The sequence below is a fragment of the Pituophis catenifer genome, unplaced genomic scaffold (assembly GCF_029215685.1).
Source record: "Pituophis catenifer annectens isolate HBS135680 unplaced genomic scaffold, rPitCat1.0.hap2 SCAF_1, whole genome shotgun sequence".
Lineage (NCBI taxonomy): Eukaryota > Metazoa > Chordata > Lepidosauria > Squamata > Colubridae > Pituophis > Pituophis catenifer.
The window spans coordinates 157,144,988-157,172,004 of record NW_027256881.1 but is presented as its reverse complement, the minus strand read 5'-3'; the positions used below and the strand labels follow the sequence as shown (position 1 = coordinate 157,172,004).

Below are 27,017 nucleotides of genomic sequence, written 5' to 3'. Positions count from 1 at the left end.
TCAAGGGGCAATGAACCACCCAGACCTCCCATGGCTCAATCTGACCGCTTGGCGGTTGAGCGGTTCTCTCTGAGCACGGCTAATATTCCGAACGATGTTATACATATAATTCAGGCCTCCCGTCAGCCTTCTACTAACAGAATCTATTCTGCCACCTGGCGGTCTTTCTGTTCTTGGTGTGACAGGAATGGCGTACCTGTACTACAGCCTTCGATAGTGGACATTCTGGTGTTCCTACAACGAGGTTTTGCTGACGGCCTCTCTCCAAACACGCTAAGACGCCAAATTGCAGCCATCTCTTCGGTACTTGCCTGCGGGTCCCTCTCGTCTTTGGCGCAGCATCCTCTAATTCGACGTTTTCTCCACGGGGCCACTAACTTGTCCCCTCCCGTTTTACACCGCTATCCCACTTGGGATCTACCTTTGGTCTTGGAGTCTCTCATGGGGCCTCCCTACGAACCCCTACGAACAGCGTCTCTGTGCTTGTTGTCGTGTAAAGTCGCCTTCTTGGTGGCTATCACTTCGGCTCGTCACATATCGGAAGTGGCTGCTCTCTCCACCAGGGCGGACCTTTGCGTGTTCCACTCGGATCGTGTCATCCTCCGTCTAGATCCAACCTTCGTGCCGAAAATCAACTCTGTCTTCCATCGGTCCCAAGAGCTCATCCTCCCGAATTTCTGCCCTCGTCCTTCTCACCCTCGCGAACGTCGTTGGCACACTCTGGATGTTCGCCGTGCCCTTTGCATCTATATTAAACGCACTGCATCCTTTCGACGTTCAGAAGCCTTGTTCATCTCCTTCTTACCCGTTTCTTTGGGTCTCAAGGTATCTTCTTCAACTATTGGTCGCTGGATCCGGCAAACCATCGCCTCCGCCTACGACTTCCGCTCCCTGCCGTGACCGCCTCATGTGACTGCCCACTCTACATGCAGTGCAGCTACGTCGGCGGCCTGGGCTACGCAGGCCCCGTTGCTGGAGATTTGCCATGCGGCCACATGGACCTCTCCGGCTCCCTTTATTAAACACTATAAAATTGACTCATTTGCCTCTGCTGAGGCAGCGTTTGGTCGGCAGGTGTTGCAGAGGGTTGTTGCTGGGGAGGCTATTTCGGACCCGCCTGGGCCCTCCCAGGTCTCGGGATAGTGAACTTGGGTATGTCCCACACTGGCTGTTGTCTCCACCCACAATGGAGAAGGGGCGTTGGTCCTACCTGATACGCTCCTTCTCGTTGGGTGGAGACAGCAGCCAGACCCTCCCGGTTTTTTTGTGCCAGGCTGGTCTCGTTTTTCTCTCTCTAAATTTCTCTTATCTTGACCACACGCCGAGTCTTTCCTTAGTTTTTCGCCAAAAGCTGGTCTACCCGGCAACAAGGGCGGGATTTAAACTTTGGATAGACCCAGTCCTTCAGGCTGATTGGATGAGGATTACCCACACTGGCTGCTGTCTCCACCCAACGAGAAGGAGCGTATCAGGTAGGACCAACACCCCTTTTAGGTATTCTGGTTTCGTATTGGTATTCTATGTTAGTAGTGGAAATATCTTCTTTTGTGGGGGGGGGAAACATTGAATAGATTTAATAAATTCACAGAGGAAGTAGAGGAGATCACAAGTCCACCAAGACAACTAAGAGCAACCAGCATTTACTTCAAGTTTCTAGCAAAATAGTGAATAAAAGAGCTGTGGTAGCATAGTGGTTAGAAAGCAGTATTGCAGGCTAACTCTGTTCACATTGCCAGGAGTTCAATTCCCTCAATTCTGACCAGCTCCAGGTTGATTCAGCCTTCCATCCTTCCAAGGTCGGTAGAATGAGGACCTAGATTGTTAGTGGCAATATGCTGACTCTGTAAACAGCTTCGAGTGGGCTCTAAAGTGGTATATAAATCTAAGTACTATTGCTAAGTGCTATTGCTAAAACATTCACCACGGCATTGCAACTGCCACATAAACTTAACAACCACTGTGAAAGTCATAAAAACAAGTCTGGTCATCATGACTTACAACCATAATTGCCATGCTCAATTAAGATCAGAAGTTGAGGACTACCTATATTGATCATTGCATAGTTGTCCAAATGTTTTTGTATTAAGTCAAATCGCTTTTCAAAATACAGTAGTACTGTAGTTGTAGTGTATTTTCTCAGACATTTCTCATGCTAGTTGTTGTGATATCCCTGTGAACAGGAGCCCAGAAAGATTTTGAACAAAACTCAGAGCAATAAAGTGTGAAATACTGAATCCAGAAGAAATCCTCCATATCTTTTTTGTCCCTTCCCAACCTGTTGCCCTACTATTAGCTATCCACCTGAGATGTAGGGGATCTAGACTTCAGAAAGGGTCAAGGGTTCCTTAAGTCCAGAGTCTGCAGCAAGCAGTAATTGAGCTAAGGAGTCATGTATTCTTTCTTAAGCAGTTGACACATTTTGGTAAATGCTGGAACAATTTATATTGAGAGTAAACCCAGCCCAAATTGAACTCTCCAAGGTTCTGATAAGGTTCAAACCTGCCTCTTCTGCTCATTATAATAACATATATTTATATGGCTTCTTTAAGGTTCAGTTCAAATACAAGACAATTAACTATGAAAAGTTGAACTCCAATATCCTTATCTGAACTGTAACATTTTGTCTAGTACTGTAGAGCACTAATGGAAGACGTTGGGTTTTACGTCAAGAATTGCTTTATTCTGGTTCTAATCCCACGGAATATCACTTGTACACCTTTTTCTTGCTACATTTTTGGCATATTTGGTTGCAACCTGGTTTGATTCACCATAACATACATAGTGCCTTTTTGTTGAATTTTCTTTTAAGAATGGGGCACTGCCTACTAAGTGCCTCATTCTTAAAAATAAATCCAATAAGTGGCATGTCAGTGTAGGAGGCCACTGGTTGCTGCTTTCTGACTTCATTTTAAATTAAACAAGATCAAGCCAGAGATTTGCCTGACAGAAAGCAAAAACATGACCTTGGCAAAGAGACTTTATGATAAAGACGGAGTTCTGCTGTCTGTGCTATCTGATTTGTGCTTGTGTATTTTGTTATATAAACAGTGCATTTAAAGGTCAAATCATTTATGATGTCTTTCTAACATTGCACTTAAAGAAGTCCTGGATAAGACACAACAACAACAGCAAAATATGTTCTGACAGGTTTAAAAAAGTACAAGTTTTTGGAAAGAATAGCTTTTACTTGAATCAATACATGCCAAAAAGTTTGTACTTTTTCCTCCCATCAAGGTTTTATTAAAGTGAAGAAGAAAGAGCTTTTGGAAAAATTCATTTAATATGCAACATTGTTCATTGTTAAATGAGTAGGAAGATTTCTGAAGTCCAATAATCACTCCGTTTCATGTAAACTCAGGTGGTAAATGCCAGGAAACATGTAGCAAACTACTAAGAAATAAAAGGGGAAATATTGTGAATTGCAATAACCCTGTTTTGTTTTTCAAAACAAAAATATCCCAAAAGGAAAAAAATAACACAAATCCTCCATATATCAAAACTACTTGGAACGGGGTAAGTGTAATGTAGCCACTTGAATATGAAGGCCTCTTAAGATTGAATCAAAACAGGATGGAGTTGAAATGGAAATTAGTGGAAGAAGATTTATTTTTCTGACTAGTCTTGAATGGGAACACGTCACATTGCAGCATTTTGTTTTACAACACTACTGGTTCAAATAAAACTTAGATCTATTCTTGGACTTTCACTCTTCCGTTCTGTCAGCAAACTGACAATTTTGGCAACAGGATCAGAGCATTTGGCCGATTCAGTGGTCAAGGCCAAAATAGACTAAGTATCAAAATATCATTGTTCAAAATATCTTGGGACAGCACACATCAAAACTGAGTTTTTCAGTACATTATTTATGCTGAAAAAGCCACCCTCGGCTTATACTCGAGTGAGAGTCCCACTTACCTGTTCGTCGCCGCCATGTTCTTCATACATGCTCATCCCATTGCCTTGCAACTCCAATGGGATGTGCATATGCGAAGAACAAGGCGATGATGGCAGCAGCTTTCCTTCAAAGAAAGCTTTCCAGCAGCGGCGGTTGGCTGGGGGCCACTCTGGATCAGCTGGATCAGGAAGATAAGCAGCCGAATAAAGAGGCAATGGTGGGGGAGGAAGCAGGCAAGCGGGCTTGGCTATGGGACCGCCAGGAAGGGCACATGGAAGGCAGGCAAGCATGTCAGAGTTGCCCAGCCGTAGGGAAGGGAGCTAGCAGCCTACTCCCTTCCCTGTGGCCTGGCATGCTTGCCTGCCTTCCACGTGGCCTTCCTAGTTGTCCCCCACGTCTTTGCCTTCCGAGGTTAGGACACACATGCAACCTGTGACGGGAGACATGCTGCTTCTGGCCTAGCCTGGCCAGTGAGTGGATGGGCAGCCCTTCGGGAAAATGGAGCCATTGCGAAGGGGCTGAGAGGGGCAGCGGCGGTGCTGCGGTAGGGCGAGTGGATTTCCCAGGGCTGGTGCACATGTGCACTGCATGTGAAGGAAGGCAGACACCACAAAAGCTGTGCAGGAACATAGTTCCAGGACTCCCCGCCGCCGCTGATGCCTGCAGTGGCAAAAGCCATGCAGGAAAACTTTCAGAGAGTTCCGGGACTCCCTGCCACCGCCGCCACCGCCAATGCCTGCCATGGCAAAAGCCGCACAAGAAAAGTCCTGGGGAGTTCCGGGACTCCCTGTCGCCACCGATGCCTGCAGCAGCAAAAACCACACACGAAAAGTTTCGGGGAGTTCCAGGACTCCCTGTTGCTGCCGCTGCAGATGCATGCAACTGCAAAAGCCGTGCAGGAAAAGTTTCAGGGAGTGCCACCTGAAGCTCCTGTTTCGACACCTGCCTCCGTCTGCCACAGCCTGAAGCTCCTGTTTTGGGTGCCACTGCTTCTGCTGCTGCCGCTGCCAGGCATTTTATCTCGGGCCTCCCAGTCTCACTCTCCTAGATTTTGAAGGCAGGAGGGAGAGAGAGAGAGAGAGAGAGAGAGTAAAAGAGACAAAGAAAATGAGAAAAAGAGAAAAAAAGAAAGAGGAAGGGAGAGACAAGAAAGAAAAAGAAAGAGACAAAGAGAAAGAAGGAAAGGAAGGGAGAGAGAGAAAGAAAAGAAAGAATGAAAGAAAAAGAGACAAAGAAAAAACAAGGAAAGAGAAAGAAAGGAAGGAAGGAAGGGAGAGACAAAGAAAGAGAGAGAGAAAGAAAGAGAAAGAAAGGAAAGAAGAAGGGAGAGAGAGAAAAAAGAATGAAAGAAAAAGAAGAGAAAGAGAAAGAAAGAAAGAAAGAGGAAGGGAGAGACAAGAAAGAGAGAAAGAAAGAAGGAAGAGGAAGGGAGGGAGAGCGAGAGAAAGAAAGAAAGAAGAGGAAGGAAGGAACACAAACCCTGCCACTAGATATGGCTTCAGAAGACGCTTTGACAACATTGTTTTTGTTGACCCTCTTTTCTACTTACAGAGCTAGTTTACTGTTTTTTCTTTGAAATAAATATTCAAAAACATTTAACCTACTGATGCCTCAATTAATGTAATTTTATTGGTATCTATTTTTATTTTTGAAATTTACCAGTAGCTGCTGCATTTCCCACCCTAAGCTTATACTCGAGTCAATAAGTTTTCCCAATTTTTTGTGATAAAATTAGATGCCTCGGCTTATATTCGGGTCGGCTTATACTCGAGTATATACGGTAGCTAGAATATGTGAACTGCAGGTGACTCCTTACAGAACAAATATAGGGCTGTTCACTTGAACTTCTCTAATCCCTAATTTGGGCTCTCCGATATTGTTTGGCTATTTGGGATCTTGCTTGCTGATCCAGTCCTTTGTCTCTCTGAATTTGGTGTACAATACCTAGTGTTCTAACAGATGGAGACAATAAATGTAGTTGGCATTTTTTTTAAAAAAAGAGGAAAGGAATATAGAATTGAACCTAGGCAACTCAAACTCTGCAACCTGTATAAATTCTGCAAAGTGATCAGATCTGTATGGGTATTCTTATTCTGCATAATTTATATCAGTTTTGCTAATATGTTGAATAACAGAAGTATAGAAGCCTGAAGGGGAAATTAAAAAGAAGCATATCATAATGAAGCAATGAAATTGGTTATAAATATTTCCCAGGCTTTGGGTTAGTCTAGCTGAAGCCCCTATTTGGGTGCATGGCATGTATGTTGTTGACCAGATTTGCAATCTTGTTTACTGTTGTTGTTTGCTTGCAATTTGCAATTTTGTTTTTTATGCTGTGAACCACTCAGAGTTGATTGGAGTTGGGCAGCATTTTAGTTGAATAAATTAACAATGAAATAAATATCAAGAAATAATTATAGCCATGTAGATAAAAATAAAACCAGTCTCAGTTTTCCATATAAATGAGTTTTTGGTAAGTGTTGTAATTACTAAAAAAAATGACAACTCTTCTATCTATTAACTAAGTTTAAGTATTGTTCCATAAGATGGAATGAAAATGAGTTAGGAGAAGTGTTTCTAAGTCAATGTGTCAAGCATATGGAAGAATATTTCTGTTTCTTCTTGCAAAAAGAACAGAGATTCCCCTATGAAGGGTTATTGCTAAATCTACCTTCTAACTTTGAGAATGACAAAGCATTATAACAGGTAGGACTAAATGTTCTATAAGAGGGTGGAAAATTTTCCCCATAGGTCTCAAAAGCAGGCCTGCTCTATAGAAAGGTGAATCCTTTAAGATCCACTTGGATATCAACAGGATGAGATAGTGGGCTTATGCTCCTGTGGAAATCTGGGGATGTTAGTCACAAGACACAAAACTGTCTTGCAGGACCATAGAGGGTTGTGTGTTCTGAAACAATAACATTTTAAGCCAATATTTCAAGCGGCAAGGTCATCTGTGAGTCACTAGAGGAATTAGGCCAGATTGTAATTTCAACAAGGCATTCCATACATAGTGGGGCACTTGCAGTAGAGCTCATGTATCCCATTTTTGGCCTCTGCACACCCCGTTTTTTGCCTCTGTGTGTCCCGCCGGTGGGTGGACGATGCTTCGGCAACATTCACTCTATAAGACACACAGACATTTCCACCCACTTTTGGGGGGAGAAAGTGTGTCTTATAGACTGAAAAATATGGTAGTTAACTTTCCTAAAAGTTTTGTGGCTCATTACCACTCCTGGAGAATTAATGTCTCTACTATCAAGTAAATCATCTCAATATATATTTCCAACTATTAGTGACTGGAACCATCAACAATAGGGTTGGTCACAGCTAGGGTCTCCAAATTTTCAAGCACAATTTTGCATTTAGCTAATAAGAATGTCAATAATTATATCTCTTCTGTTTTCAGAGCTAAGATCATCATCTTGTTTTATGGTTCACAGATCTTTCATTTCAGAGTTGTGGGAACAACGCTGAAAGGCCTTTTGCCTTGTAATTACTCAGATGAAATACACTGCTTATCTTGTAGAATACTATCTTGGTTTGTGAAATCAGTCAGGGCTGAGCATGATGCTTGGATCCTGGTGGAACTTTTGTAAAAAACATTGTATGTACACAAGAATGTCATGAAATAAACATTTTGATACACTTTTAAGCAAATGTCTGCTTAAGCAAAAATAAACATTCAGAGCAATGTGAAACTAATTAACTACTTCTCTGAATGCTTACCAGCTTGATCTGCATATAAAATACAATCTGCAGATATCCCTAACTGCAAGTAACAAACATTTGTATGAAGTAAATTAATGACTAGGTAGCTAAGCAGAGTCTAAGTCTAAGCTAACATCTAGCAATGTACAAATACATTCTTTTTCTGTTCTCTAGACAGATTTCACTCAGGAACAGAGAAAACATAAGAAGAAAAAAATAATGGATTGCTTTAGAAATAGCATCCATGGTTAGCCATGGATGCAATTTCTAAAGCAATCCATTATTTTTAGCATATTCCTAACTATCTTCTTGGTCTGAAAGAAACAGGAAATAATGCTAAATAAGCACTTCCTCCTTATTGGGTCAAACACAGCAGCAGAGAAGTAACATAAAAATGTGTAAGCAGAAGGCAGTGTCTAAATGCAGTTACTGTTTCTGATTTGCTGCCTTGGTTTGTATGAATGAAACAGCAGTTATAACTTCTAGTAAAATAAGATGGGGGTATTATTTTCTTTGAAAAAAAAACCTGTTGTAACCTAAATTATTGGCCAGAATTTAGCAATATTAAATTTTCAGAGGACATTAAAAGCCATTTTAAAATAAATCTAAGCTTATAGCCATTCCTTATTTAGTGACCGCATTCTACTCCAATGACTTAGTTGTTAAGCAAAATGGTTACTAAGTGAACACATGACAGAGAGATGGAAATGCTGGGAAGATTGCTGGTTGCTGCTGTATCATTCAGATAAAGTTACTTGTACAGCTATGCTAGCACTCACTCTGCTTTGCTTTTTGTCAGGCACACAATTTTGATAGTAAAAGCTCCCATTGGTTTGAAAATTAATTTTTATTGTTGTTTATTACTGTGCATTTGTGAATGATTGCTAGCTGAATTAGTCACAAAACTAGAAGTATAGTTAAAAATTGTTTCTCTGTGAAAATTCAGCATATGGCACTAACCAAAAAAAAGCAACGAATTAGTGACATAACTTTTACCTTCAAAGAATTCTGAATTTGTTCTTTGCATAATTATTTTTATCCTTCAATAGGTGCATCTGCATACTGTTGTACCAACGTTGGTACTTCACTTGTTAATTATATATTTTTTGTTCTTGCTTCAAAAGAACAATCTAGCAGAATGCAGTAATTAATTCAGCCCAAATCAAAACTTGAATTAGGTACAAGAGTACACATGCAGACTTTATTTCTTTTCTCATTTCTTTTCTGAATCATCTGTAATGTAAAAGAGGAAGAAAAGGTCAGGAGTAGCAACAGTAATAAAGTGTCAATTATTCTGAATTGAAAGAAATTTTATTATGTTTTTAAATTAGGTCCGGTATTAGGTGTGGGTGTTGGAGTTTAATGATTCTGACATTTTATTTATTTATTAAATGTATATGCTGTCATTCAATGGTACTAAGCAACACGTTTACTTTGGTTTAATGATTGCTGTCATTTGCTTTTAATAAAGAGGTGATGGGAAAGCCGTACTTCGTATCACAAGGTAGCCAAAGTACGGAAAAATATTTGTCTCCTTGTCTCATTTATTTAAAAAGAATCACAATATCCTCTACAACACTGTCTATCAAGAGTCAATAAGAGAAAAGCAAAAAACAATTGATACGATGATTATGTGTCATCAAGTTGTGTTGGCTCTTAGCAATCACATAGGTTTTTCTCCTGATTTGTCCCTAAGATCTTCCAACAGTGTACAGGTAGTCCTTAACTTATGATCACAATTCAGCCCAAAATTTCTGTTGCTAAGTGAGACAGTTGTTAAGTGAGCTTGCTTCATTTTATAACCTTTGTCGCCACAGTTGTTAAGTGAAACACTGCAGCTGTTAAGTTAGTAACATGGTTGTTAAGTGAATCTGGCTTTCCCACTGACTTTGCTTGTCAGAAAATTGGAAAAGTGATCACATGACCCTGGGATACTGCAACCATCATAAATATGAACCAGTCGTCAAGCATTCAAATTTTGATCACATGACCATGGGGGCTGTAAGTACTTAGGATCATGGGTCCTAAGTATGAAAAGTGGTCATAAATCACTTTTTCCAGTGCTGTTGTAATTTTGAATGATTACTAAACAAATGGTTGTAATTCGAGGACTACCTGTATGCCACTCTAGCTGAGTCCATCAACCTTCCTGTTGATCATTCTCTTCTTTCCTTTTCTTCCATTTTTCTTCAGTGAGTTAGGTCTTCACATAATGTCTGAAAGATTACAATTGTACATCATTTAGTAGCATGCTTTTGATTACTTCTTGGGATGGGGTGGTAATGTTTTACATCTATTACTTGGACTGATTACAAGCTGAATTCATATTTTTGGTAATTTGTCTTAAAAACCAGTTAGGATTTAGAACTTGGGATGTGGAACTGAGGAAATCCACTCCGTTTAAATTTCCGTTTCTGCCAAAAATTAGGAGCTGTGCAAGGTATGGTGTGATCCCATAGCTAGTCCAAGAAGCACTGAGTGACAAATTCTGCTCTTCAAAAACAGAATCATGAAAACATAGAAAACTTGGCTCTTTAAAATTTTAATAAAGATAGAAGAAACCACTTAGCCACCGTATATATTTATAAAGCAGGTACATCCTTCATGCATATCCAATGTAGATTTTTTCAGGAAAGGATGACTTCCTTCCAACTTGTGTTGCTCCATCTCATGGCAATCAAACAGTTGCATTTGTTGTCTACTGGATCCTTTGCAGAATTCTTTCAGTTCTTGTTTAAGAAGCAGACATCTGAAAAGAATACCTTTTTATGTACTCATTTGTCAGTACACATTGAGGGGCTTTCTCCAGATTTTCTCCTCCATTTAAAGGAACAGATGTGTAGCCTGAGGTCCTTCTTGAGTCTAATTTGTCACAGCAGGCATGAGTGGCCTTAGTGGCACTAAATACCTTTCCTGGGCCTGCCTTAGCCTAACCTTGTGTTATATGCCACAATACATAATACACAATGTTTATGTTTTTGTTTCTATTCAAGTTTCAGCATTTTAAGATTGCTCTATTGCTTTAATTGTTGCTGTAATTGTACAGATAGTCCTCAGTTTATGACCACAACCGGAACTGGAATCTTGATCATTGAGCAAAGTGGTCGTTAATCAAGATGCCCACATGACCATTTCGTTCAATGACTGCAGTCCAGGCTTTCACAGTTGTGGTCGTTAAGTGGACAGACCAAAAGAATTGCCTGCCAAAGGAGAGCACAAAAGAACTAATTCATGTGCTGGACTGGAGAAATAGGCCAGAGATTGCTTTATCTCTCCAGCCCAGGGCAGGAGAGAAGATAAGTAGATAGCATCTCATATTTTTCCCCTGACTCTTTCTCCATTGAGAGTGGAGACAGCAGCCAGGATGGGTAGCAGCAGCCAATCAGCATGAAGGACTGAGTCTATCAATCACATCAAGTCCCGCCCTTGTTGCCGGGTAGACCCGCTTTAGACTCAGTCCTTCAGCTTGATCTGGCGTGTGGGTCTTTAGCTCTACCTCATTTCTGGCTATTTAGCTTATTTGGATGTTTTTCTCTGGCTTTTTGACTTCGGACTTCTAGACTACGATTTTCCGCTTTTTCCCCTTAACGGTTGGATCGACTCCCGGACTTCTAACAACTTTGTGGTATCGTTTAGCCCTTTACTGCCCTTCTAGATAGGACACTATTTCTAACTGTAGCACCCCTGGGGGGGGGCGCTTGTCTTCCTGGTTGGATTGCCTGGGCTGGGAGGCTTCCCAGAGGGACTGGCTCTACTCGACGGCCGTTTTAGCCTCTGTTGCAATTTGGGCGGCAAATTGCTTGTATCGGCAGGTCACGCCGGCCATTTTATTTTCCCTTGCTCGCCCTCTGCAATTTTACATCGTCGGAGCCTGCGGCGGCCATTTTGATTGCCCTCAGTAGGTCTTGGCTTCTGAGTCAGGGCGGCGGCCATTTTTGTTTGCTCCTTTCCCTCCTGACGTCTCCTTGCCAGCAGAGGGTTTAGCTTCGGAGTCAGGGCGGCGGCCATTTTGTTTGCTTCTCTCCACATTGAATGCTGCTTGCCAGCAGGAAGTTTGGCTTCGAAGTGAGGGCGGCGGCCATTTTGACTGCTAATTTCGTCGTTTCTGGCCTCAATTTGACAAGAATCTCCCTTTATTCTGCTCTGCCTCTGTTTGACTATTAAAGTTACTGGACTTGTTGGATCTCAACTATAGTGCACCTGCTGATTCCACTTAGTGGCCTTACTGTTTGGACTTCCTTTGTACTTTCTACCTAGCTGTTATTGCCTCATCAAGTGCCACTTTGGACTAAAATTTGCCCATTACTACTAGCCTTTGTGGAGCTCTCGCGCCCCCTGGCTCTTTTATACTGTGACCTTGCAGACGTTTATTAGAGGGGTTTGTCCACGCCCCCCCTTATTGTCTTGGCCTGCTCACATTGACTTTGTGACCTTGTGCAGTTTCCTACGCTCCCCTTGCTATTGCACGTGAGCCCCTTGCCAGCCATTATGCCTAAGGCGCTGTCAAAATCAAAACACGGCCGTAGGGCCGGGGCTAATGGAAGTGAGCGTTCAGGCCCTCAGTCTGCTGATCAGCCTTTAACTCGGGAGGCCTCTCAGGAGCCATCCCCAGTTTTACACGAGCCTCATGCCCATCACAGACCTGATAAACAGGTCTTGATGTCCAGAGCTGAAAAAAGGAGGGACAAAGTGTTGAAAAAATTATGTGACAAGGCCAGCGCTGATCTTACCTGCACTGTCTCTCAGCCTCCTGCAGTAAGGGTGACCTCAGCACCCTCAATGCCTTCTCGCCCGGACACTCCGGATCAGATGTCACTCCAGGATTGTCCAGTGACCATCTCTACCATAAATCTCTGGGGCGCTGAGTCCTCTGGTCAGCCTGCATCCTCGGATCCGGATCCTGCGCAGGTCTCTTCTCTGTCTCCTCCTCCGACTGCCTCTGATCCTGATCCTGGGCCTGTTCATCCCACTGGCCAGCTGTCTCCGGAGCAGATACAACGCATGATTGATGCGGCGGTGCAGAGGTCTCTAGCCGCCCATTCCTGCCTTTCCAGCCGTGCGGGTTCCATGAGGTCAGCATCGCCCGTTTCTCCGGAACGGCCAACTCCTGAAAAGAGGCAATGCAGGGCTCCTGGTTCTCCATCCTGCTCTCATTCTACTCAGCCCTCAACCTTGGCGGATGCTGAGTATAGCGACTCCGGTCTCTCAGATGATGAGAATCTTCCTCCGGACCAGCCCTCCTTTACGGGGTTGTTTCCGCAATCATTGTTCAAGTCGCTTCTGTTTAAAGCTGTTTCTACGGCTCGTTTGTCCTCTCCAGTCGTTGATCCTGTGCCCGCTTCTCCAGCTGACTCATTGGATCCCATGTTTGTCGAACCTGCCAGACCAACTACATCTGTGCCAACCCCACCGCTCTTTTTGGACACAGTGAAGCGGCAGTGGTCTTCTCCTACTTCAGCTGTCCTGCCCTCGGCCAATGACCGAAGGAACTTCCAGGTGGCTTCAGAATTGGACTCCATCCTTCAAATCCCTTCTGTCGACGCGCCCATCGTCTCTTTACTGCCTAATGTCAACGTTCCAGGGGATCCTGACGAGGCACTTCGCCCAGACGAACGTAGATCGGACTTAGTCCTTCAACGGGCTCACCAAGGATCCGCCTGGGCTATTAGAGCTGCGACCTCAGCTTCATTCTTTAACCGGACTACCCTGCTCTGGTTGCGACAGCTGCAGGAAAAGTTGTCACCTGATGATTTACGTATCAAACAGGACCTTAACAAAATTGTTGCAGCTCTGCAGTTCTCAGCTGACTCTTCCTTGATTGCCGCCCGCTTCGCTTCTAAAGCTCTTGCTTCCTCCGTGGCTGCCCGCCGCTTAGTATGGTTGCGTCATTGGCAAGCGGACACTAGACACAAATGGCGCTTAGCCTCGGTTCCCTTTGGGGGTACCAGGTTGTTTGGAGATGCCTTGGAGCCGTTTCTCACTGAAACGAGAGACAAAAAGAAGATCTTAGCTCCTATTTTCCGCAGGGGGGAGTCCCGTTTTTCCCCTTACACCCCTCGTTCTCAGTTTAGAGGTAACGATGTGGGTGGGTCTTCCTCATTTGGTTTTTCTAGGCCCCCTACTAACTTTACTAGATTCCGTGGCTCTCAGGATAGGTCTGTTCGTGGTAGGCCCTTCGTATCTAAACGGCCCTTTCGGGGGGGAGGAGGTCGTTCCTACCGACGCCGTCGCTAAGTGCATCTCCGGTCCTCCCATAGGCGGCAGATTGGCCCTCTTTACCGCCTCTTGGGAGAGATCTATTTCCGATCAATGGGTCCTGGCCACGTTAAAATCTGGGTTGGCCATTGAATTCCTTTCCCCTCCTCCGAGTGTCTTTGTTTGCTGTCCGATTTCTCGTAATCCGGAAAAACGTGTCCTTATGGACGCTGCGGTACAGCATCTCCTTTCCATCAGGGCTATCCAACCTGTCCCTCCTGATCAACGGGGTACGGGTTTCTATTCCCGGGTTTTTCTGGTGCCTAAGTCCTCGGGGGGGTGGAGACCCATTCTGGACCTTAAACGGTTGAATCGGTATGTAGTATACCGAAAGTTTAAGATGCAGTCCTTAAAGTCCATTCTTGACGGCGTTAGGAGGGGCGATCTCCTTTCTTCGATAGATCTCACTGAGGCCTATCTGCATATTCCGATTTGTCATTCCCATAGGCGTTATTTGCGATTTTCTTACGGGGGGGTCCACTATCAATACAGGGCCCTTCCCTTTGGCCTCTCCTCTGCTCCCCGCACCTTTACTAAGGTGCTAGCAGCCTTAGCTGCTTCCCTCAGGGTTCGTTCAGTTCGGCTTCTCTGCTATCTGGACGATATTCTTGTTCTGTCCTCATCCCTACAACAGGCTACTCGAGATCTTCGGCTTACTCTAGAGACCTTGGCCTCTCATGGCTTTTCGATTAATCTTGAGAAAAGCCACTTAATCCCTTGTACTTCCCTGGTCCATTTGGGGGCCCTCATTGACTCTGTCCAGGGGAGGGTTTTTCTTTCTACAGAAAGACAGGACAGTCTGCGAGGGTTGATATCTAGGATTGAAAGGTGTCGGGCTGTTTCACCTTACGTCCTTTCCCAACTCCTGGGGAAGATGATTTCGGCCATAACCATTGTTCCCTGGGCTCAGCTCCACTCCCGGGAGCTTCAATGGTTCCTTTTACCTTTTCAGAAGGCGGGCAGAGCCACATCAAGCAGGCCGATTCCTGTTCCCTCAGCTGTTCGCAGGTCCTTCAGATGGTGGACATCGCCAGCTCTGTCGGCCGGCTCCCTCTTCCTCGAGCCTCAACGAGTGGTGGTCACCTCAGATGCCAGTCTTCTCGGCTGGGGAGCTCATTGCCAGGGGCAGATAGCTCAAGGAACTTGGACTGTCCGAGAAGCCGCCCGTCCAATCAACTGGCTGGAATTGCAGGCTGTTTTCCTTGCCCTCCGAGCCTTCCATCACCTGGTGTCCGGTGCTCACGTTCTGGTACTAACGGACAATGTCACTGCCAAGGCACACCTCAACAAATTGGGGGGCACCAGGTCGAAGTCCCTGCTTTCTGTGGCGCTGAAGTTAGGTCTCTGGGCGGAGCGCCATCTCAGCTCCCTTCGCGCAGAACACATCTCTGGAACCAGCAACACTCAGGCGGATTGGCTGAGTCGACAACATGTGGACAATGCGGAGTGGCAGCTTCATCCTCGCATGTTTCAAGGTCTGATTCAGCGATTCGGCGTTCCGGTGATCGATCTCTTTGCCACGCATCTGAATGCTCAGCTACCTCTCTTCTTCGCCCGATACCCGGAGTCTCAGGCTGTTGCCACGGATGCTCTGCGATCCCCTTGGCCGCGGGGCCTATTGTATGCCTTTCCTCCAACCGGGCTGATTCCCAGGGTCATTCGCAAAATCCTGACAGAGCGGGCGGAGGTGATATTGTTGGCTCCCCACTGGCCTCGGAGGCCTTGGTTTGCGGACCTGGTGTCTCTTTCAGTCGCCCCTCCTTGGCGCCTTCCACACGATCAGGACGTTCTCATTCAAGGTGCCTTGTACCATCCGGATCCGTCTTGGCTCAATCTGACCGCCTGGCGGTTGAGCGGCGCTGTCTGAGTGATGCGAACATTCCAGGCGACGTGATTCAGATTATTCAAGCCTCTCGCCGCCCTTCCACAGAGCGAGTTTACTCGGCTACTTGGCGGGCCTTCTGCTCGTATTGTGCCAGTCATGGTGTGTCGCCCCTTCAGGCTTCTATTGTGGACGTGTTGGTGTTCCTTCAGAAGGGTTTCTCGAAAGGCCTTTCTCCTAACACTTTGAGGCGCCAGGTAGCGGCTATCTCATCAGTCCTTCGCTGTGGTTCCCTCTCATCCTTGGCCCAACATCCTCTCATTCGCCGCTTCCTCCGGGGTGCTTCGAACATGTCTCCCCCGGTGTTACACCGCTACCCAACCTGGGATTTGCCGTTGGTTTTGAACTCGCTTATGGGTCCTCCTTATGAACCGTTGCGGACAACGAGCCTCCGATTGTTATCCTGCAAGGTCGCCTTCTTGGTGGCCATAACTTCGGCCCGCCGTATTTCAGAGATTGCCGCCTTGTCAATTCGCTCTGATCTATGTGTGTTTCATGCTGACCGTGTGGTTCTCCGCCTGGACCCCACCTTCATCCCGAAGGTCAATTCGGTGTTTCATCGCTCCCAGGAGTTGATCTTACCTAATTTCTGTCCCAGACCGACTCATCCTCGAGAACGCCGTTGGCGCACTTTGGACGTTAGACGAGCTCTGCGGATTTACCTGAAGAGAACAGCTGGGGTTCGCCGTTCGGAATCGATGTTCGTATCCTTCTTGCCTGTTTCCCTGGGCCTTCGCGTGACTTCATCTACAATCGGCCGCTGGATCCGGCAAACCATTGCTTCGGCATACGACCTCCGTTCTCTTCCGCGACCGGCACGTATAACAGCGCACTCCACCCGCAGTGCTTCTACGTCGGCTGCCTGGTCTACTCAGGCTTCATTGCTCGAGATTTGTCGTGCGGCGACATGGGTTTCGCCTGTTCCCTTTATTCGCCACTATAAAATTGACTCCTTTGCTTCGGCGGAGGCTGCATTTGGTAGACAGGTGTTACAACAGGTCGTTTCTGGGGAGGATGTTTTGCACCAGTCTGGTCCCACCCCGGCTTCGGGACAGTGAACTGGGGTATGTCCCATCCTGGCTGCTGTCTCCACTCTCAATGGAGAAGGGGCGTTGGTCCTACCTGATACGCTCCTTCTCGTTGAGTGGAGACAGCAGCCAGACCCTCCCTTTAAGTGTTTTTCTTCAGTCTGGTGCTTTCAACCTTGTTTTTTCTTCTGGACTCTGTTCTTCTTTTCCCACACGCCGAGTCTATCTCTTCAGTTCTTCGCCTAAAGCGGGTCTACCCGGCAACAAGGGCGGGACTTGATGTGATTGATAGACTCAGTCCTTCATGCTGATTGGCTGCTGCTACCCATCCTGGCTGCTGTCTCCACTCAACGAGAAGGAGCGTATCAGGTAGGACCAACGCCCCTTCTCTCAAAGTTGTATTTTACAAAGAACAAGCTAGTATGTTAGTTTAGTTTAGTTTATTTGATTTGTATACTGCCCTACTCCCGAAGGACTTAGGGCGGTGAACAGCCACAGGATAAAAACACATAAATACAAAATTTAAAACTGAATAAAACCAAATTAAACAATTTGGCCGAAGACAGATTTAAAACAACCCAATAAATTAAGAACGAATTAAAATTTGCATTTTAAAAAGGGAAAAAGGGAAAAAATTAGAAAATTAGGCCAGGCCAGGCTGATGGAATAAAAAGGTCTTGAGATGTATAATTCATATATATGTGTGTGTGTGTGTTATATGTACATTAAAACACTCATAGAAATAATTTAAAATTGTTTTCCTTTCTATATATATTTGTATAATACATAGAATTATTTTTTCAAAAGAGGAGTTTCATTCTTCTGGATTTAAAGTATTGGTGAGTAGTACTATATGCAAAAAATGGTCCATGTCGGTAGCTAATTATGTATATTTAGGGTTTTTTTAAATAGTATGCAGGAATGGACAGAGACAGCGTAATTTTCAAGGTTATAGTTTATGTTATAGTCCCAAGTAGCTTTAAAAATCAACATAGGAACATTTAATAGTGAATATATTTGTTTTTCCCAATAGGCAACCAGATAAATTGGTAGTGGTTTGGACAAGAAGAAGCCGAAGGAAATCTTCTAAGGTTAGTCTTATTTTCCATTAATTAGGGGATATAATTTGAAGTCTCTCACATGATAATTGTCCTGATTCAAAACAAGGATGAGAGATCTAAAAATTTTAAAGGAATTTGTCATAATACATTACTGTTATTGCTAATAAACCCTGCTGCTATAACTGATTTTGTATCTCTGCATGTTTTTCAATCTTAATAGCAACCTCAGTATTTATCATTATGGAAGTTTATGTTATACAAATCTCTACATTATGTAAAAAAAACAAATCAGCGATTCTTCAATTTCCCTTGAAAGCTATTCTAATGGCATTCAAGTGTAATATACATTCTAATTTATTAACTTATCTATCTACTATACTATTGTTTTTAATTTTTTCCCCATTTTTATATCCCTGGATTTTACTATCAGTAATAGTACTTATAACAATATTAACAAGCACAACACAGTTCAAACAACATTTTTCTTCTGGAAGTTTATATAAAACAGTAAATAATAATTTAAATGTATTAAATTAAACATAAATGTATGCTGTAAATACTCAGCAAAAAAGTACTACAAGGATAACTGCAGATCACTTTAACAATAAAACTATTTTTCACTTTTATCCAGAACATCTTTAGTTTACTGTGGATATACTTTACTATGTAATGATGCAAGCTAAACGTGCAAGAAAGAAAAGAAAAAAGATACAAAGAAGTAACTTCCAATTTTCTTTACAACAGTTATAAGTACAACTATAAATTTAACTCTGACATTATAATCACAACATAACTCTCTTCTTTCTATAATCTATCCTGTCTAATCATCAAAACCATAAACCGTAAATTCATTTTTTTTGTTTTATGCAAGATGTCCATAAGAGATTTCCAGTCAACAGTAAATATAGACATTCTGTAATCAAAAATATCATTTTAGCTGTCACAGCAAGTTTCATCATTGTCACCAACCATTCATCTATTGTGGATAGTGCTGAATCTATCATTGCTAAATGATAATTTAAATGCTGTTTTTCTGGTTGTAGTCCAATACTCTGACTGGGATATGGAGGAATTTATACAGTTTTGGCTATAGGACCACTGGTGGATAGAATGAGGACTGCCTATTATTATTTTTTTTAATCTGATTTATCACAAATTACCTCATCAATTCCAATTGTCCCTTTCAACTTTTCCTCTTTCCCATCCCTTTCTTTTCTTGTACTTTCATCTCCCTCCTCTTGATTTTATTTGGAAAAAAAGGGGGGCTAAAAACCATGGTACTACAAGATGCAGGTCTGGTTAGAGTCTATTTGTTGATATGAATAAATAGAAATGGTTCATTATTTATTATTTATTTATATCCCACCTTTATTATTTTTATAAATACCTCAAGATGGAAAAATATTCCTTATACTCCTTCCTCCTCCTATTTTCCCCAGAACAACAATCCTATGAGGTGAGTTGGGCTAAAAGAGAGTGACTGACCCGAAGTCACCCAGCCAATTTTCATGCCTAAGGCAAGACTCAGTCTCCTGCTTTCTAGCCTAATGCTTTAAGCATTAGCAGGTGTCAAACTGGCAGCCCATGGGCCAGATGCATCACATGCAGGCCACGCCCATCCCAGCTTCATGAAGGGGAAAAACATTGCAAAACATCACATGAATTTTGGTAATTGAAGTGCTTCTTTAATATTAAGAGAAAAAAAGGAATTATGAGCACAAAGCAGGCTTCATCACACAAATCATTAATAGAAATGCCAAGCATAAATCTGAAATGTGCAAGATAAGATAAGAAGATAAGATAACCTTTATTGTCATTTACCTGTATACATAACAGCACACATTAAAATGAAATTCCGATGCCCCACTCTTGAAAGAAGGAATACCACCCACCAAACAATGTCATCATCCCAAGAATAACAATAATAATATAATAACAGCAGCACCACCAAAAATGCCAAGTTATACATTTTGAATACGTAGCGTAAAAAAGAATTTGGAGAGTTAACAAGATGGAACAAAGCTATTACAGAATCTAGTTGTTCTGCTTTGAATATCACGAAGCCTCCTCCCAGAAGGTAACAATGAAAACTGATCATGGAGAGCATGGGTAAGTCCCTGACAATACTACTGACCCTGGTCAAGCAATGCTTATATGCCATGTCCTGGATAGAAGGAAGTGAACTTCCAATAATATTTTCCACTGTCCTCACCACTCTCTGGACAACCATCCTGTCCAGAGCAGATACTATATTACGTTAATAGGAATCCACCCCATTGTTGTATATGCCCACTTCTACTCATATGAAAGAATTCTGCTTTCCTTTGCTTCAAGGACTTACAAGAAAAGTGAATCTGTTCTGTTAGACATCATAGTGCACTGTCCTTTGTTAGTTTAGCCATATAATACAGACAGCAGCACTCTGGTTCTCCTAGCTTTCCTGAATTTTCAGGTAGCAAGTAAAGTTGGTCTTTACTTTTTTAAAAAAATCATCATTCCTTAATTGTTAAGTATTTGAGCTTTCCTTCAGAAGTTCAAATAGCTTTGCAAAGAACATTAATTAACCTGATTTGAATAGAGGCATTCAAAGACCATTTCTCAAATAGCAAGAATTGTAGGACTAAGTTCCGTCTTCCAGTTAAGTTCAAGAATTACAATAAAACTATTTTTAAAAATCTTGCATATTTTTATATGATTAGAAAAATCTGTCTCCAGGTCTATAGATCAATAAAGTTTCTGAAGGCCTTAGTCATCTTGCCAGTAATTCATAAGCAAAGAAATTAGTTTTAACTAAATGCATTCTTGGAAGCAAGTCAAAAGCAGGATCCGGTTGTGTTGAGAAGATATTTGTGTCCCAAAATTTATCTAAATGTATTGTTTGGCATAAATATTTTATTATTTATTATTATTATTTATCTCTCTATTCTATGTTTTGTACAGGATTTCAGGGCAATGTATATATTACTCTTTCCTCTTTTTCCCCATCACAACCCTGTGAGCTAGTTGGGCTAAGAGAGAGAGAGAATAACTGACCCAGATAAGAATGGAATGGAATGATGGGACAGTATATCTCAGTCTGGATGTCTGATGGAGTTGTAGCAAATTTGATACAATTATATCAATATATAAGAAAAGTAGAGACATTCAATTTTTCCTGTGTGCTGCTCCCACTATCCATGCATGGGTTAATCCTCCAGTGCTTGGCAAACAACTGAGTGAAAACAAAAGGCTTTTCTTCCCCTTTCCGGCTCCCAAGCCATGCCTCTGCTCCCATGATCCCCCAGTCTTCACTCAGTTGCTGGCAAACACTGTAGTGATTTTGGGAGCTCCACAGCTTCTGAAGGTATTGTACATCTGTGGGGACCTTTCTCCCTTTCTTTTTCTCTATTTCCTTAGGTTTTATTTTGGCTTTCCCTTTCCTTAGGGCGTCTAGGCTTTTTGGTTAATTTTGATTAGTTTGTTTTTTTTCCCCCGTGGCTCCTTTACCCTTTGCAATCGCGGCTGCAACGTTACCAGAGGAAGGGGGGGGAACGGAGCTCAGCCACCCACGCTGCTCGATTGGGGGGGCAAAATTCAAACCGCTGCTTTCTTCCCGCTGTTGCTGCTGCTGCCACGACCACGCTCCTCCAGCTGACCGGCGGGCTCTCCATTCGGAGGTCTCACGCCTGCTCGCCCAACACGCGCTGCTTTTGCCTCAGACATCCCATAGCCAAGCGGTTTGCGCGCTCATCAGCTGGGCGGTGGGTCTGGAGGCTCAGGCCAAGTGGCGCCGACCCGTAACGCTCCTTCCTGACCTGCGCTTCGCCGGAGTGATCTACCGAGAGTGTGAAGAGGAGAGGAGCGCCGGAAGCCTCAGCAGCCTTCCCCTGCACTACAGAACACCTCGCAGCAGGGGAAACACGCGGCGTTTGGTCGGACCCTCGGGCCGCCATTGTGAGTCCGCCGCCGGAGGCTGACACAGTGGGTCAGCGCACCACGTGCCAGCGCCATATTGACGGACCTTCAGGCCGCCATTTTTGGCAAAAGGATTAAGCCTGTGTCTCCCCCCACCAGCAGGGAGCCGGCTACAGACCCCCCCCTTCCACTCCACCTCTGGAGGGGGCAATCAGCTGGGGAAAGGTCAGCACAGCCCGAGCGCTCTTGGGAAGATTACCGCTCGACCTGACCGGTACAGGGCAAGGGGCCTGCCCAAACATCCCAGAGCCTGCAGCCATGTCTCGCTCCCCCCCTGTCTTCAGATATGGAGCTGGAGCTAACCCCCCCACGCAGAAGCTCAAAAGGGGGGAAAAAGAAATCCAAAAAGAGGCACGAGAGCTCAACCAGCAGGGCTGCATCAGAAGGCTCCCTACCCATCCGGGATAGGGACGCCTTAAGGAGGCACAATGCGCTGGAGCGACAGTGGGAGAAGGCTCACAAGGCGGCTGCCGGAACCTCTTCCAGAGAACCTGGGCCCTTGGAACCAGCACAGGTCATCCCAAGGGAGATAGAGCTGGGAATTACATCAGTGGCCGACATTGCAGTAACTCCAAAAACCCCAGATGTGCCCAGGCCGGACCGCATTACTTCCCGTCTCGAGATAGGCCCAGGGGCCGGTCCGGAGCCCTCAATGACTCCATCACCACCACAGCTCCTTCGGGCTAGGGAAGCAAGCTCTACGCCCTCAGGGGTAGACCAGCAAACCCAAAGGGGGCCAGGGATGGCGTCCCCAATGGACTTCCAGGCTATGTTCTCAGCTGCCCTTTCGTCCTTCTTCACTGCAACCTTACAGCAGGCATCCCAGGCACCCGTGCAAGCCGCACCGGGCCAGGCGCGCCAACATCACCCGCAGCCCCCCCCCCCAGAACGAGGGCAAGACTCTTCGTCTGAGGAATCAGACCACGCAGAGGAGGGACCGGAGGAGATGGAGTTGTCAGAGGACGAAGGCCTGGCACCGGACACCCCCGCATTTACAGGCCTCTTTCGCCCGGCCCTATTCAAGTCCCTGCTCCATAAGGCGCGACTCACAACCAACCTCGGAGTACCAGGGGACGTCGCAACCGCCACCCCGCAGGCGGCGGGCCCTCATGACGCGCTTTTCAAATTGTCAAAGCTGCAAAAGGACTATATTCCTTGCCCTCAGCTGTTTACGGATGTGATCCAGAACCCCTGGGTGCAACCGGCCTCCCTGGCAACACCCAGCAGCTTGGATAAGAAACTCTACTGCTCAGCCCCGGAGCTGGAGGACCTCCTGGCACTCCCCTCAGTAGACCAGCCAGTGGCAGCGTTATCTTCTAGCTCCCTGGTTTCCACCGACCCGCTAGACACCCTCAAAGCAGAGGAGAAGAGAATGGAGGGGGCCTTCCGCAAGGCACACAAGGCCGCAGGCTGGGCAAACAGATCCGCGACAGCTTCGTCCTTCTTCAATAGAGCGTCGCTCATTTGGCTCCGACACCTACAGGACAGACTTCTGCCTGAGGACACTAGACTGCATCAAGATCTTAATAAGATAATAGCTGCCACCGAATACACTGCCGACAGCTCCCTGAACTCAGCCAAGTTCGCCTCAAAGGCTCTGGCCTCAACCCTTACCGCTAGGAGGCTATTCTGGCTTCGGCCATGGAAAGCCGACTTCAAAGCCAAGTGGAAGCTAGCGACTTCCCCATACAAAGCGCCAGATCTGTTTGGCGCCACGCTGGAACCCCTACTGATTGAGGGGAAGGACAAGAGGAAGATCCTCCCCTCAACCTACCGGCGCCAGGAACGCAGGTACACGCCTTACCCGCTCCAACAGCCCTTTCGTGCAAGCGCCGGACCCAGGGGGTCCTCCTCGCACCGCTCCCATTACCAGGGAGGAGACAGATTTCACGACAGACAGCAGTTCTGAGACCGAGGACGACACCAGCAGCCTAAACGCAACTTCCGTGGAGCCGGCCCTAAGCCTGCCAGAAGGGGGAAATGACTCCAGGCCCATGGGGCCCATAGGGGGAAGGCTCATCCTCTTCCATCAAAAATGGGCCAGATCGACTTCGGACTCCTGGGTAAGGTGTACGATCTCTTCAGGATTATCCATCGAATTCTCCGGCCAGCCGCCCTACCGGTTTGTCCGTTGTCCAACCCCTCGATCCTCGGAGCTTCAGGACCTAATGTCGCAGGAGACTGCCCACCTCCTGGAGGTCGAGGCCATAGAGCCGGTCCCGCACAGCCAGCGGGGCTCAGGATTCTACTCAACCCTCTTCTTGGTACCCAAGAACTCCGGGGGTTGGAGGGGCATACTGAATCTAAAGCGCCTGAACCTGTCCGTACAATACCGCAGGTTCAAGATGCACTCCCTCAAGTCCATCTTAGCGGGAGTGAGACAGGACGACTTCCTTCAATCGGTCGACCTCCGGGAGGCTTATCTTCACGTGCCAATTCACCCGCATCACCGTCAGTACCTGAGGTTCGAATACGCGGGCCAACATTACCAATATCGCGCGATGCATTCGGACTTTCGTCGGCCCCCCCGCACCTTTACCAAGCTGGTAGCGGTGGTGGCGGCCAGGCTCCGAGCTGTCCCAATCCGGGTGCTCTGTTATCTGGACGACATTCTGGTCCTGTCGTCCACGCCCGACCAGGCCTCCAGAGACATGAAGATGGTGATGAAGGTCTTCCAGGATCACGGCTTCACCATAAACTTCGCAAAGAGTCAACTCCTGCCCACCACCAGGCTACTTCACCTGGGGGCACTGATAGATTCGTCCAGCGGCCAGGTATTCTTATCACCGGACAGAGTCCAAAGCATCCGAACTCTAACCCTGCAGATCCTGACGACGAGGAGAGTTGCCCTGATCCATCTCTCAAGCCTCCTTGGGAAGATGGTATCCTGCTTCGGCATCGTACCGTGGGCACGCAGACATTCGAGGCCCCTGCAGTGGTTCCTCCTTCCCTTTCAGCGAATGGGAAGGGCCAACTCCAAAAAGGAAGTACGCCTCACCCTCCAGGTCCGCCGATCCCTCAGGTGGTGGACGTCGCCCTCGCTCCTCAAAGGGTCCAGCTTCCTAGAACCGGACTGTCTGATTCTCACCATCAACGCCAGCCTGCGAGGGGGGGAGCCCATCTCCACAACCTAGTCATGCAAGGACAGTGGTCGCAACAAGAACGGCAATGCAGCATCAACCTCCTGGAGCTCCGGGCGATCAGACTGGCGCTGCGCAATTTCCAGCCGACGGTGCAGGGGCATCACATCTTAATCCTGACCGACAACATCTCGGCCAAGGCGCATGTCAACAGAGAGGGGGGCACAAGGTCCCGTACCCTGATGAGGGAGGCCGCGGAGCTGTTCAGCTGGGCAGAGAGACACCTTCTCTCGATCAGAGCAGACCACATTTCGGGGGCAACTAATGTCAGGGCGGACTGGCTCAGCTGCGAAACAATAGATCAAGCGGAATGGCAACTCCATCCTCAGCTGTTTCAAGAGCTCACTTCATGCTTCGGAAACCCGGTGGTAGACCTCTTCGCAAACCCGGCCAACGCTCAGCTTCCCCGCTTCGTATCACGCTAACCGACACCACAAGCGGAGGTCCATGATGCGCTGCGCTGCAGGTGGCCCGAGGGTCTCCTGTACGCATTCCCACCAGTCCCGCTGCTCCCGCGCCTTGTTCGAAAGTTACTGGCAGAAAAAGCCGACCTACTCCTGGTAGCCCCGAACTGGCCCCGGAGGCCATGGTTCGCCGACCTAGTGGCTCTGTCCGTGGAACATCCGTGGGTGATCCCACCACAGCAGCTCGTTCTATGCCAGGGAGCAGTCACGCATCCAGAGCCCCAGTGGCTTCAATTAGCCGTCTGGCATTTGAACGGGTCATCCTGAAGAAGGACAACATACCAGATGAGGTAGTTACCACCATCCAGGCGGCCAGACGCCCGTCTACGACCCGCATCTACGAGGCGTCATGGCAGGCGTTCTGCCGCTGGAGCGCCCGCCAGCATATCGACCCCATGTCAGCTGCCATTCGGGATATTCTGCGGTTCCTACAGGCTGGCCTAGACAAGGGCCTGGCTCCCGCAACCCTACAGAGACAGACAGCGGCACTATCGATAGGTCATTGCACGCGCTCCGTACCAATCCCTCGCACACCACCCGCTCATCAAGGGGTTCCTGCATGGGGCCACCAACCTGCGACCCCCCACAGTACACCGTTACTCCTCATGGGATTTACCTCTTGTATTGTGGGCGCTGACCGGGCCCCCTTTCGAGCCTTTAAACTCGACCTCTCTGAAGTACCTATCATTTAAGGTGACCTTCCTGCTGGCGATCACCTCGGCGAGGAGGGTCTCAGAGTTAGTGGCTCTATCGGTCCGCAAAGACCTGTGTATTTTCCACGACTCCACGGTGACGCTACGCCTGGACCTGGCCTTTATCCCGAAGGTCAACTCGTGGTTCCACCGAGCCCAAGAGCTCATCCTCCCGGACTTCTGCCCCTCACCTCGGGACCCCAGAGAAAAGAGGTGGCACACCCTAGACGTGCGATGTGCCATCCGCACTTACATCCGTCAGACCGCTCCTTTCCGTCGTACTGAGGGTCTCCTGGTCTCCTTCAACCCGAAGTCCCTGGGTCAGAAGATATCAGCAGCCACGGTCAGCAGATGGATCAAGGCCTGCATCACCCTGGCATATGACCTGAATTCCAAACCAATCCCCGGCAGGATCCTACCGCACTTGACTCGCAGCGCGGCCACCACGGCGGCCTGGGCCACCCAAGCCTCGGTCGTGGACATTTGCAGAGCTGCGACGTGGTCGTCCCTTACACCGTTCATCCGCCACTACAAGATCGATGCGTACAACTCAGCTGAGGCATCGTTTGGCCGCAGAGTACTGCAAAAAGTGCTGACGGAGGAGGACTCTGGAGGCAGTCAGCTTCCCACCCAGGGAGTTTAAGCTTGGGTATATCCCATGCATGGATAGTGGGAGCAGCGCACAGGAAAATGGACGTTGTCTTACCTGAACGTCCCTTTTCTGGGCGCTGCGTACACTATCCATATCCCGCCCATCAGGGCTGCCTGTCCCCTGTTTATGACTGACGCTAGTTCATCTTTCTTACGTTAATTTGAGTTAATAAAGTTGAGTTTTATAAGTTACTCATAGTATGGATTCTTGTCTGCTGCGCCTTCGTTCAGACTGGGGGATCATGGGACCAGAGGCGTGGCTTGGGAGCCGGAAAGGGGAAGAA

At 46.3% G+C, this 27,017-nt stretch overlaps 1 protein-coding gene across 3 annotated transcripts in view; it reads left to right on the top strand.

Moving 5' to 3' along the window:
* EHBP1 (EH domain binding protein 1) overlaps positions 1 to 27,017 on the top strand; it is a 297,594-nt gene that overhangs the window by 34,907 nt on the left and 235,670 nt on the right. For all 3 annotated transcript variants that reach the window (XM_070933087.1, XM_070933086.1, XM_070933088.1), the window contains exon 3: positions 17,805 to 17,862. In XM_070933087.1, the coding sequence (XP_070789188.1) occupies positions 17,805 to 17,862 (58 nt within the window). The remainder of the gene's footprint in view (positions 1 to 17,804; positions 17,863 to 27,017) is intronic.